At 39.9% G+C, this 13,939-nt stretch overlaps 1 protein-coding gene across 1 annotated transcript in view; it reads left to right on the top strand.

Annotated features, from left to right (window-relative positions):
- The first annotated feature begins 865 nt into the window (after positions 1-865).
- Positions 866-13,939, top strand: part of Ppp2r5a (protein phosphatase 2 regulatory subunit B'alpha) — a 60,793-nt gene continuing 47,719 nt past the window's right edge. The window contains exon 1 of the mRNA XM_042681802.1: positions 866-1,118. Within this exon, the coding sequence (XP_042537736.1) occupies positions 923-1,118 (196 nt within the window). The 5' untranslated portion in view covers positions 866-922. The remainder of the gene's footprint in view (positions 1,119-13,939) is intronic.

Raw genomic sequence — 13,939 nt, 5'->3', positions numbered from 1 at the left:
TTGATTGACTACCTAGGAGGCCCCGCCTCACTCCGTTTCTGCCGCTTCGCCCTGCGATTGGTTAAGAGAACTGGCATGCTTTCCCGCCCCTCCGGAGTCTCGAGAGGCTGGCGGGACCCCGCGGAAGTTGTCAGTCAAACTCCTCCCCCCCACCTCCCCGCGAGGCCCGTCCCCTGGGCCGCGCGCCTTTGCGCGCGCGCACACGCACACACATTTCACCCCCCCCCCCTCCCCTCCCGAACCAACCACCTTCCCAAGTAGTAGCGGTCGCTCGCCGGGGGTTCTCCGTGGGCGGCCGCCGGGCGCCTGGGGGAAGAGGTTCGGACCGCGCCGCGCAGCCCGGGGCGAGTGCGTGCGCGCCGGGCGGGTGGTCCCGCGATGAGGAGCGCGCGCTGACAGGACAGAGAGGGCACGGCGGTGGTGGCTCCGAAGGACCCGCGATGGCAGCGCCCCGGGAGAAGGCTTCAGGCAGGGCGGACGGCGCTGGCAGCAGCCGCTGAGGTGCGGGCCGGGCCGGCGGCTGACGGGGACTGAGGGGACGGCAGGCGCGCTCGGCGTCCGCGCCCCTGCCCCCTGGCCGCCTCGGTGCGTCCCAACTTCGGGCTCCCTTCCACCCGCCCTGCGCGCCCGGAGTCAACAACTTCTTCACCCCCTCCGCCCCCGCCCATCCCTCCGCCTGCCCCGGGAGAGCGCCGCGCGGCGGGGACCCGGCGGCTCCGGCGTGGAGATGCGGCCGTGAGGCGTTGTCGGGCGGCGAGGAGAAGCTCGGTGGCTCCGGGGAGCGGGAGGACGGTGCGGCCGGGGTTGCGGGCTCCGGTGGCCGCCGCTCCGCCTCCTCCTCCCGCCGTCGCCGCCGCCGCCGCCGCGGTCCGGGCCGCCGTGCAAGCCGCAGCCGGAGCTGCCAAGCGCCAGCGCCGCGGAGATGTCGTCGTCGTCGTCGTTGCCGCCGCCGGCGGTGGGGGCCGCCAGCGCCGCCGCCATCTCGGCTTCGGAGAAAGTGGACGGCTTCACCCGGAAATCGGTGCGCAAGGCGCAGAGACAGAAGCGCTCGCAGGGCTCCTCGCAGTTCCGCAGCCAGGGCAGCCAGGCGGAGCTGCACCCCTTACCCCAGCTCAAAGGTAAGCTCCCCCCGCCGGGTGGGGGCCTGCCGAGCCGCTTCCTGCGGGGCTCGGGGGTTCCTGCTCCGTTGGGGATCGCGGCGGTGTGAACCGCGCTCCCCCACGGTACCCTGATCCCCCCCCATACACACCTCAGTTCTGATACCTTGGGGTGCGCAGAGGTTTGCTCTTGCCTTCTCCCCCGCTCATCAGAACTCTGGGCGTCCGCGTGGCCACCACCCCTGCCCACCTGCGCGCTGGCCGGGACCCGCGTTCCCGCGGACACCCTGGCGTCCCCGGAGGCGGAGGTTCCCTTCTACGCCCGTCTCTCGTCTTTTAAGATCTGTCTGACCTTCCCACCCCACTTTACCGGGTCTCTGCTACTCGTTTTGACCACTCCTTGCTCGTGCTTTACTTTTCCCATTATCAAGCTGGTCTTCTCTGAACTCGGCTTCCCGTCGATCGTTCCTAAGTTAGCGGATCAGGAATCCTCCTGCGAACAGTGGTCAAAAGTTAGCTGACCTTTAGATGTTATCTGTAAGGAAAATGCCTAGAGATCGAACCGGTTTTCGTACCTTATTTTCCCTGGATCTTTACGTTCTAACGATAGTCTGCAAAATTCTCGTTCAGAAAGGATACACACTATCAATTTGGAGAGGTATAAGGGAATAGATGGGTAGTAATTGCTTTGCAGTGAAGTGGGAATTTAGTTCCCAGGGTAGTGATTACCAGGGACTTTGTAAGGTTTGTACAGTAATTCAAATTGGTATCCATGCCTAATGCTTAGCAGGAGTGCTTGGCACTCCTTTTGGCTCTTTCTTACTTTTCCCACTAGGTCTAGAAGCTTTTCAGTAAGTTGGTTCTTGCTTATTTGAGAATTAATGGCTTTTCATCTTAACAATTTTCAGTCTTTGCTTTTTATGACATAGAAGTCACTATGATTATGTTCCTAGACATTAAAATTACTTGCCACAAAAGAAACCTGATAGAAATCTACATCTATTTTACAAGGCCAGGAAAAGAAAAGTTCCTATTAAAATAGATAAATGTTCAGCAGATTTTTCAGTTCATTTGAAAAGGATCCAGCATCCCCTTCAAGGCTAATCTGGTTCTGATTTGCCTTTGGGCCTATGAATTCAGCCCTTTTTTTTTTTTGGCTAGGAGTCTAAAGAAAACCCCCGGATCAAATCACACTTGACCTACAATAGGTTTGGAACCCTATTCAGATCCTACACTGCCCTGCCTGTGGAGTGCTTCTAAATCAAGGACATCTTAGAGCCAGAATCAAATTGGTTTTTAAGAAGAGGTTTGAAGATATGTTTAGTTTCTGCTGGTGCCTTTATTATTTGATTTCTTCTTAGCATGCTAAAATTGTTAAAATTTACCTAGCCTTTGGGAGGGCCTGTGCCTCACACTTTCAAGTCCCCCATAATTGCTTTTTCACTAGAGAGATAATCTCTGCCTATAGTAATGTATTTTGAAAACACTTATTTTACACAGCAAGTTTTTACCCATTTAAGCTAACCTTTTTCAATAAAGCACTATTGTTTAGATATTAAAAAAAAGTTTACCTAGCCTAGTCCAGGACATTGCTAAGACTTCAGTAAGGTAATAGCTAATGAAAATATTATCTTAGCTATTAGGATATTAAATTGCTATTCGTAGATTTACATTTTTTCCTTCAATGGAAACATGATTATTTTTATTGCTTTTGATTTTTTTCATGAATTTGTCAACTAGTTTTTTTTCATTTGAAAGTTTAGTAATAGCATTTTTTCATATGTAATTTGGTTTTTTAGTAATACATTCTGATTTCTAGTATTGTTCATTTTCACTTTTGTTTAGTAAAGTATGTGAATATCAAATATGTGATTAATCTCAAGCAGGTGATACAACCTTAAAACATTTTAAAAGCCTGACCAAAAAAATTTGCATGGAATCAGTAACCATCTAAGTATATGGTGTTTGGTTCAACAAGTTGACGGTGACTTAAATGTTTTTGTTTATAGTATTTGCTCATTAGTAAAGAGAAAATAATAAAATTAGAACTTTTGATTGATTTTTAGATATGTACATCAAAGCAAAGAATGCTACACAAGGAATTATTCAAGATACATTTATTTGTTTTTTTTGTTTTTTTTGTTTTTTTTTGTCGGTCGTGGGCCTTGAACTCTGGGCCTGAGTGCTGTCCCTGAGCTCTTCAGCTCAAGGCTAGCACTCTACCACTGGAGGTACAGCTTCACTTCCTCAAGATACATTTATACAGACTTAAAGCCCTTTCTTGGAATTACCTACTAATGGGAGAAACTACTTTTACGCCAAGTGCCAAAATCCTTGACAAGTGATCTTTTGAAAAATTCATTTGCTTTGTTTGCTAGTTGGCAGTGTTTTTGTTTGTTTGTTTTCTTGTCTGTTTTTTTGTGGTACAGGGTTTTGAATTCAGGGCCTTGCATTTGCTAAGCAGGTACTCTTGCCATTTAGCTATACTTCTAGCCCTGGTTTTTCCTTTATTTCATATTAGGTTTCTCTTTCTGCGTTGGCACAGGTGAACCACCTATGTTAGGTTTCCCACTAACAGAATAACAGGCACCAAGTCCAGCTTTTTGTAGAGGAGGGGTCTCACATTCAAGGTCAGCATTGACCTTGAACCTCCACCCCAACTATCAGCCTCCCAAGGTACCCAAAGATGACAGGTGGGAGCCACAGGCACTACTGGACTTGGCAGTGTTCTTGGTACCACAATGTTGTATATTTTTTCTGTCAGTAGTAGTTTTTTCCATTTGTGGCTTTAACAAAAAACAGTGGAAAGCCTTTTAGTATGTGTATAGAAGAATTTTTCTTCCTGCTCAGCAATATAATCTTACTGTGGATGATTCTGATATACATGGGCATCCGAGATCTTTCAAGTGTTTATACCAAGCCTGCTTAAGTTACACTTTGTCTACATGGGTTGTAACTGGAAAGGTGCCAAAAACTTTTCCTTAAAGTATACTATGAGTAAGGATTAACAAAATAATCTGACTTTTTCATCTATAGGAAGTTTCTTTTTGCAAAATTGTTTCATTACAAAAGTTTGATGGTGAAAATGTTCAAAATAAATTAAGGAAAGTATTTAATAAATAAGCCTTTAAAAAGATGAGAGAGCTGGGTGCCAGTGGCTCATGCCTGTAATCCTAGCTGCTCATGAAGCTGAGTTCTCAGGATCATGGTTCAAAGCTAGCCCAAGAAGGAAAGCCCACGAGACTCTTTATTGGAGAATAAACCACCAGAAGGCTGGAAGTGGTGCTGTGGCTCAAGTGGTAGAGTGCTAACCTTGAGCTGAAGAGCTGAGGGACAGTGCCCGGGGCCCAGAGATCAAGGCCCACAGCCCCCCCCCCCCCCCAAAAAAAAAGAAGATGAGAGAAAAACTGTTATGTGGGTTCCAAAAATTAAACTGCTTTATATTGTAAAGTGTAAATATTTATCAACACTATCCTTTGTTACGTTAATTATGCACACCCCTTTGAGAGCTAGATGCTAGAAAATAAAATGGGAAATATTTAGCATTTTTATTGGAATTTTACATTAGCATGGGACTAATTTTTCACTGTAAACTTTTCATTTGGAAACTACTACTTTGGAAACTTAAAACGTAACTATTCATAGTAGGCAGAGTTGTTTTTTTTTTTACTCTAACCTATTTTTTAAATTTGTTTTCAGACGAATTTGTTTGGTAAAGTAGCCTGCTGTCTTACACTTACATAATAATTTAGCATTTTAAAATTATTTTACTTTTTCCTTATCTTTAATTTTCAAACAGTATTGCTCATAACCAGTGCAACCTTTAGTCCTTTGTTGCCTGCTTTTTCACAGTCTCTGGCTCAGTATAGTTATACAAATATATTTTATTGGGTCATCCTATTTCATTTTATTGACGAGAAAATTGAGGCATAAACAGATTTAGTTTCAGTCTGTGACAATATCTGGATGGTGTCGAAACTGATATTGGGACTCAGTTCTGAAGATTTCAGTATTTTTGTTAATTTGTTTTACGTAAATTTGAAAGCAATGTGGTAGAAAAAAATGGGTTACTGAGGTTATCCTTAGGTCAAAGGTAAATTGAAGGCTTTTGGAGTCATTTTCCTTATCTGTGAAATGGGGATAATACCTTCTATCCCTGGGATTGAGAGGATTAGGTGAAATAATTTAAGTGCCTAAAAATAGGCAAAGAATGTTAGTTCCTATTCTCTTTGATATTTGAAAAATACAGATTAAAAGGATTATTAATAGGATTACTTAAGTAGTAAATTTTTTTAAGTAGATGATTTAAGTGAAGTGAGGTAGAGCTGTAGCATTCTTTTTCATGCATAAATGAAATGAAAATAGGGTAGAGTTAAGACTTTAAGATACTAAAAGCTGTAGTAAGAATACTTTTCTCTTTTTTAAATCAAAGTAATAGAACAAATCAAAATTGTATAGACATACATTTGTTCCAGGGTATAGCCAGGAGGCAACAAAGAACAATATGAAACTGGTTTTGAGATTGAAGGCCCCTTGGGATATATCATTCAGATTCTTCATTGGTCTACTCTTGGAAACTGGGTTCCATGCAAAGTACTGAGGCCTGAACAATGTTGCTAATTGAAGTGCCTTGCTTAGTTAAAGCTATCTTCCTAAAGGGAAAAAATTATTGATCGTCTTCTTGAGGTAGGTGGTCTTCTAAGTTGATGTGGAACAAGAACATTGACATGATATGAAGTTTCACAACTATCTTGTGATAGGGGCACAGTACTACTATAATTTAATACTCAGGATTTAATAGGTGAGTTGAAATTAATCTGAATACATAAAGAGATATGTTTTCAAAGGGATATGACATTTTAGTTATTTCAGGACTGTTTTCTTATAGGACTGTTAAATCCCTTCTTGGAGACTTAATTTTTTTCCTACTTTTTTAGGATATACTTTTCTTTAGAGAAATTGCTAAATATAGTGTTTAGTGTTTGTGCTCACATCAAGAAAAAGCTTTTCTATATAAGTTGACAACCCCAGAATTCCTGTTTAGGATTCTATTGTCTCTCCTATTTTATTGCCTTTTTTGATTCTTAATTTTGGATTATTTTTTGAGGTGTCTAACTCAATGAAGTGGCAGCCCAGGAAAAATGTGTATGACAAGTTGGTTGACCATTGGGGTAGAGTACCATCCTCTAACTAGTAGATTTAAATTGCTTTCTTGCATCAGTGATGAGTCACAATTGCTTTGATCTAGTTGTTTAACCCCTTTGAACTTCAGTTTAATCATTTTCACCTGCAAGAACATTTTTCTCTTGATAAAAATCACAAAAATGAGTAAGTCTTTGTAGTTACTGCTCCCTTGAATTTCAAAGACAAAGTTTATCAACCAAATAGTTTGAAAAATAGTAAGTGTGTGTTTATTCCTTCAATCTAGCTTTTACAATGATAAGGAACTGAAGATAGAGACTAACTTGTATTTTTATCTATTTAGCACTCTAGTTTTTAGTCCTTGCTATGTACTTGTCAAACTTTTTTTTTTTTGTACTTGTCAAGCTTTTAAAAAAATATACCTGGGTCTCAGTCCCAAGAGGTTCTAAATTAATTGGTCTGAGGTAGAAATGAGGTATATGTGTTTTTTAAAGTTCCTTTGGGTAAATCTAATGTGAAGTTAGGATTGAGAATCACTGGTTTAGCATTGTCTATTGATTTAATTCATTAATTGAGACTGTGTCCTTTTCTCTCTCATACTCATGGCTCATTACCCAACCCATTAACATTTCCTGCCCTCACTTCACCTCCTGATATTTACATTTCACTCATTTTGCTGCCCCCTATGGCTGCTAATCATCGGCTTTCCTTTAGGGAAGAATAAAGTCTGGATTTTTAGGTGTGATGAGATGATTCTGTGTAATAGATTTAGATGAATTATCACAATTGAAGCCCAACTATTACCATTAGGTCTAAGTGGCCAGTTCTCTATGGTAAAATTTTTAGAGCTGAGGCTGAACAGGCCAGGCCAGTAAAATTGAGACGATATGGTAGAGTTTTGTCTGGTTTGAATCCCATAATTCTGAATAACAGGTGATGATGACTCCAGTTCAGAATGTAAAATTGACTTGTACATTCTATTCTACCTCTTGAAGATCTAGACTTAATATTACTGCTGAATATGTTGAATAAAAGGTATTGAACAAATGAACTTAACTGTGTTTATGATCCTGCCTTAGTTATTTGGTATCAAGAAGTATTTTTCTATAGAATGTTTTCATGTCTATCATTTTACTTTGTGTGTGTGTGTGTGTGTTGGTACTGGGGCTTGAACTCAGAGCCCAGGCACTGTCCTTTAGCTTTTTTGTTCAAGGCTAGTGTTCTACTACTTGGGCCACAGCTCCACTTCCAGCTTTTTGGAGGTTAATTGGGAATAAGAATTGTTTGGATATTTCTACCTGGGATGGCTTTGAATGGAAACCCTCAGATCTCAGCCTCCTGAATAGCTAAGGTTATAGGCAGGAGCCACCTGTACCTTCATCTTGACCACAAATTGTGTGTGTGTGTGTGTGTGTGTGTGTGTGGTGATGGTGGTGCTAATGGTAATGGGGTTTGAATTCAGGGCCTTGCCTCCAAGCTCTTCCTTTTTTTTTTTCTTTTTTTAAAAAATAGGGTCTTGCAGCCAGGGCACTCATGACTCAAACCTATGATCCTCGTTACTTGGGAGGGTGAGAAGGAGAGGATCATTGTTTGAGGTCATCCTGGGAAGAAAAAGTTTAGTAGATTTTCTTCTCAGCTCATAGCTGGTACTCATAGCTGGTACTCATAGCTCATGCCAGGCTAACTGCAGAAGAAAAATCTTCAAGACTCTGTTCCCATGGAAGGGAAGCTGGACACAGTGGCTGTAAGAGCCTGTGATCCCAGTGACCCTAGCAAGCCTAAAGTAGGTGTACATCTGGGCAGAAACAAGATTCTGTTATAAAATTAACCAGTGTGTATGTGTTGGGGTGGGGGGAGATAATATTTTATATGTGACTCAGCAATTTCATACCAGCCTAGCAGAAGCTAGCTGAAGCCCTAAGGTCAAACCCTAGCACTACCAAAAAAATAAAAATAAGGCCTTGCATTTTTGCTCTGTCTTGGACCACAATTTACGTACTATGCTTCCTAAATAAATTAGATGACAGATGCATATTACCATATTCAGCTTTTGATGGAGATGGGAGTTCTCATTAACTTTTTGTTCAGGCTGGCCTTGAACCTCTGTCTTCCTAATCTCTACCTCCAAAGTAGCTATGATTACATGACTACCATGCCAGTTTCACAGCTTTTTATTGAAGGTAGGGCTGTGATGAGCCAGGGCCATTTTTACTTCATGCTCCTAGTTTTTCTTTGTTTTTTCTGCTAACCACTTTGAGCAGTATGTGTATTTGTTTGGGATGAATGTTCAGTTGTTACATAAGATGTTCTCTTTCTAGAATGAGATGGAAAAGGAGTCATTATTTGTTTTCTCAACTTCATTGTAGTACCAAATAGAGTGCTCTGTGCATAATAAATGTGGTCCTGTAGACAAAAGAAATTAGGTATTGGTTGTCTTCTAGTCTCCCTGTTCCCCCTTCCCATTCATTGTATTTTTTTTTAGTAGTGTTTGATGATCTCTACAAAAAAGTGATGCTTGGGGCTGGGAAGTGGGCTCAGTGGTAGAGCGCTTGCCTTGCATGCCTGAGGCCCTGGGTTCGATTCCTTAGCACCAACATAAGCAAAAAGAAAAAACCCGGAAGTGGCACTGTGGCTCAAGTGGTAGAGCCCTAGCCTTGAGCTGAAGAGCTGAGGGACAGAGATCAGGCCCCACGACTGGACCCAAAAAAAAAAAAAGTGATGCTCATCTGTTTTATTTGCTTTTTAATTTTTTTTTTTTTTGTCAGTTGTCGGGCTTGAACTCTGGGCCTGGGTGCTGTCCCTCAGCCCTTCAGCTCAAGGCTAGCGCTCTACCACTTGAGCCACAGCACCACTTCTGGCTTTTTCTGCTTATGTGGTGCTGAGGAATCGAACCCAGGGCCTCATGCATGCAAGGCAAGCACTCTACCACTGAGCCACCTTCCCAGCCCGCTTTTTTTATTTTAATTATTACTAAAATGAACTGAAATTCTGAGTCTTCATACTGGGATAAGTGTAAATATAGGTTTAAAACAAAGGAGTTTGCTCTTGTTTTTTGCCAATGACTAGTACGAGTGGTCAACTGATTTGTTGGTAGGAGAGTTACTTGTAAGGTTTGCGTGGAAAAGAAACACAAAGTTGACTCTCATTGACATGTACATACTTAAAATGGAATAAATTGAAATGATTTGTTAATATTACTTTAAAAATTTTGAGGTACAATCTATATATAAGGATATACTTGAAGGAGATGAAAGGAAGAGATTTAAAACATATAATTACTTTTAGTGCATTATTAGGTAACAAGAAACCTAATTGCTGGAAGACTTTTACATGTCAGGCTGGGTTTATGCAAAGCAGACTACTTGTTCTAGCAGGATAACCTGACTAATAAGCAGTTTTAAGACTTTTCTTAGGTCTATCTTTTTTAACTCTTCCCTGAAGGAATTTGTTTATGTGGGCTTTTTGAGTGATTAAGGAATTTTAGAAATCTTGTAATTTTGATTCAGAAAAGAAAGCTACTTTTTTTTGTTTGCTATGATAATAGGTTCACACGATGAAATTCAGAGAACCTATTTCTGATTTGGGTACTGAAGACCATTGATTTCTTGGGAACATACTCCTCCTACTGGAATGGCAATGCAAGTTGCACCTACTCTACAGAGCCACATCATCTAGTTAGTTGAGCCTTCCTAGTGCTAATTGGGACCTCAGACGTCATTCTTTTCAGCCTCCTTAGGAATTGATTCACTCTTGTTCAAGTAAATTAGCATTTTAGTTACTTAATCAGAAAGCTTTCTATAAAGAAGGGAGGAGAAATGAGAGGTTTTAGTCCTCAGATACTCTCTAGTTGACAAACATAGATAATGAGTAATCATTAAATGCCTGAAGCTAATTTTTTAATGACTGGGCAGGAATATAAAATCTTATAGTTTCAGAAATCATATTTTATGTTTAGTTTTGCCTTTATTTCACATTTATTAGTAAAGAATGTTTTAGTCTTATGGTTATTACCAGAGTTGAAAGATTATTTGAACTCATTGTTAGCTGTGTACCTCTAAACTGGTAAAAGTGAACAGGATAAAAATAAATAGGCTTTATTTGATTAGCCAAACTGACTGGATTTTTAAAAATTTCAGTAGACTTTTCTAAAGATATCTGTTGAAGTTGTAAGAAGACATAAGGCCCACCAGAGCATCTTTTCTAAAAGCTTTTAAAGCAGAGAATCTTTGGGGCTGGGATCGTCGCTCAGTGGTAGAGCGTTTGCCTTGCATGCCTGAGGTCCTGGGTTCGATTCCTCAGTACCACATAAGCAAAAGGAAAAAAAAGCCGGAAGTGGCGCTGTGGCTCAAGTGGTAGAGCGCTAGCCTTGAGCTGAAGAGCTGAGGGACAGTGCCCAGGCCCAGAGTTCAGGCCCATGACCGGACCCAAAAAAAGAAAATTGGAGCATACTTGTCTTAATGTCTTCTTCTTCTTTTTTTTTTTTTTTTGTAACACAGTCTTTCTGATCAATTTTTCCCAGTTTGAGAAAGGGAAATAAATTGGGGCAAGATATCAGACTTGTATGTAAAAGTCAACTGGGCTAATTCATCTATCACTTTATACTACTGATTTTTATTCTTATTAAAAAACTCCAGACAAGATGAAATTATTCTGTCATCACCGTAAGTAGCTTTTCAGACGTATTTGTGTTTCCAGTGAATGAACTAGCTTTAACTTTGAATTCAAACTGGAACTTAAGTAGCAAGTGTAACAATGGGATAGATCTCTGGTACATTTATTTCCCATAGGCATATTTCCTTTGTAGGAAATTTTGTTATCCCTCTCAGGTGATCCTACACATTTTGAGAACTGCTTTTTTTTCTTTTTTTTAGGTCCAAGTTAGTACTTGGACTTGGTATCTGACACTTTCTCACTCATTGGCTAGTGCTCTGCCAACTTAGCCATGCCTTCAAAGCCCCACCCCCTTTTCTTTTTGGTTGGTTGTGGGGCTTGAACTCAGGGTCTGGGCTCTGTCCTTGAGTCCTTTTGCTCAAGGCTAGCACTCTACCACTTTGAGCCACAGCACCACTTCCTGTTTTTGAGTGTTTAATTGAAGGTAAGACTCTCACAGGGACTTTTCTGCCTGGGCTGGCTTCGAACCTATAATCCTAGGATTATAGGTATGAGTCGTAAAAGCTAGAGAAGTAATGCCTTGGGGTTGGAGGTGTGAGTCAGGTGGTAATGCACAAGCCAGTGAGCAAAAACACCAGATACTGAGTTCAAATCCCAGTCAAAAAAAGGGGGGGAAATGTCTATTTAGAGTACAATAGTTGCTATGAGTCATAAGTGAGTCTTAAGTTTTCATAATTTTCTAAAATAAATTCATTTAAAGAATGTCATATTCTTAAATATCCTGTTCTTTTATAATGGCTTTATTTTTATTTAAAAAAAAGTAACTGTTAAAAATAACTCAAGATATATTACAAAGGTAGAAAATGAAACTCCTTATTGTCAGGAAAACTCTCAAACTTGCAAGCGTCTTCCCATATTTTTCTGTTGGCGAAATCATGCAGTATATTGTATGTTAGTCTGTAATCTGTTGATTTCACATAATATAAATAGCATTTTCCCAAGGAAAATAAATGTATAATTGTTACCAAATATAAGTTTTATTCCTGGAAATACTGAATTAACTACTTTGAAACCTTAGTTATAAATTCCTTATATTAAAATAATTGTTTTTTTTTTTAGTGTTGGGGATTGAACCACAAGAAATTATTTCTGTGTATTTAATTAATTTATAAAATCCAATTAAAAGAATGCACTATCTTTTCAAAATAAATGCAATAGTTTTCATATAGTGTCAGAATTCTTTGATTCCAACCTTATACCCACTGCTCCAAAGCTCAACTGTGATGGAGAGAATCAAGTTGTCTCTGCAGCATAGAGCCTGCTGTAGGATTTGAACACCTTGTTAAGGAAGGTAATACTTTATTCTGTAGAGTAGATGGTGGTGCTTAAGAGTTATAGGCAGGAAAGAGGGTAAAGAGAATTTCACAGCTATAAAACTGAAAATAACCATTGTAATATTTGCTTTTTCCTGAAAAGTCTCAAATGAGACTAAAGATACTTCTAAAGACATGTTTTCTTAATGAATAGTGGGTTTTACATTAAAATGGAATTAAGGAAATGATACAAGTCTTCCATTTATTCTCCTAGGCAGGAGACTGGTTTCAGCATTTGGCCTACTAAGTTCCACATCCCAGGAATCTCTATAACATGCCCTATCCGCTCATCTTCATTCCTTGTTCTTGCTGTATAATCAAAAAGTTTGTTCATACAAAAGGTAACACAATTAATTTTTTAAAATAAAAATTAACTTCTATAATGGAATAGTTGTGGATATATTTATATTTGAATGGTAGTTGATTAAAGCATGCAACTATTTATGCCTTTGAAAGCTTTAGATAGTAATCTCAGAGTTTTCTTTGTAGTAGGGCTTGAACTCAGGATCTTGAACTCACTTACAGCTAGTGCTGTACTACTTGAGCCACACCTTCAACCAGCTTTTTTTCTGGTTAATTGGAGATAGGGTCTCACTAACTTTTCTGTTTGGGATCCTCTAGCTCTCAGCCTCCTAAATCGCTAGGATTACATGTATAAGCCACTGGCCACTGGCTCTAGGTAAGAACTCTATTAAATTATCAAACTGATAGTGTATATGGGTTGAACTTTACAGAAGTGTGATGTCTACGATTTTTTCTCACCATTTTTAATTGTAATGAAACCACAGAACCATAACTATGTCATATTTAGTCAAAATGCTGTGTCACTTGTTAATAAATATATCCATTGTTACTTTATAACAGCCTTGTCTCCAAAGCTTCAAATAAAGGCTGATTTTAGACTCTTAGTTATTAATGTTCTAGGGGTATTGCCAAAAAAAGCTACATGTCCTATATTCTGTGCCAGTTTCTTAAATTAGAATCTTGGATTGCATCCTCAGCGTGTCACTGTAGTGGAAGTGGTATTGCTAGGTTGCTATGATACACAGTGCTTGTTCCATAATTTGTAGCATGAATCCTTCCTACATGAGATCTTACTTTAGGTTTCAAATATGTGAGCAGAAGTAATTGGAAATGTGATCTATAAGACTATTTCTGTTACAAATAATTATACCTGCTCCTTCAAATATTTATCTTTAAACATAGAGAAGTAATAAAGACCTTAATTATTCCTAAGAAGTCTATCACATTGATCTTACTGAAGATGGACAAGAAGAGGAAAGTTTGTAACAGTATATTAATATTTCATTGTACTTATACTTGTTGAGATATGTGATATATATGCATGCATACATATGCATACATATAACACATAATGATACATATACATATGTATATATGTATATATCTATATGTGTGTGGATATATATAATATATATGTATGTATTTATTTTTTGGTGCTGGTCCTGGAGCTTGAACTCAAGAACTGAGCATTATCCCTGAGCTTTTTTGCTCAAAGTTAGTGCTCTATCACTTTGAGCCACAGCTCCACTTCTGGTTTTCTGGTGGTTAATTAGAGATAAAAATATCACAGACTTTCTTGTTCAGGCTGGCTTTGAGCTACGATCCTCAGATCTCAGCCTTCTGAGTAGCTAGAATTATAGGCATAAGCCACCAGCACTCAGCTATAGGCAATACATTATATTAAGACACATT

Source organism: Dipodomys spectabilis, unplaced genomic scaffold, assembly GCF_019054845.1.
Source record: "Dipodomys spectabilis isolate Male_0828 unplaced genomic scaffold, ASM1905484v1 ptg000069l, whole genome shotgun sequence".
In the NCBI taxonomy this organism is placed as follows: Eukaryota; Metazoa; Chordata; class Mammalia; order Rodentia; family Heteromyidae; genus Dipodomys; species Dipodomys spectabilis.
The sequence above is the reverse complement of the archived record's forward strand: the minus strand, read 5'-3'. Positions and strand labels throughout refer to the sequence as shown.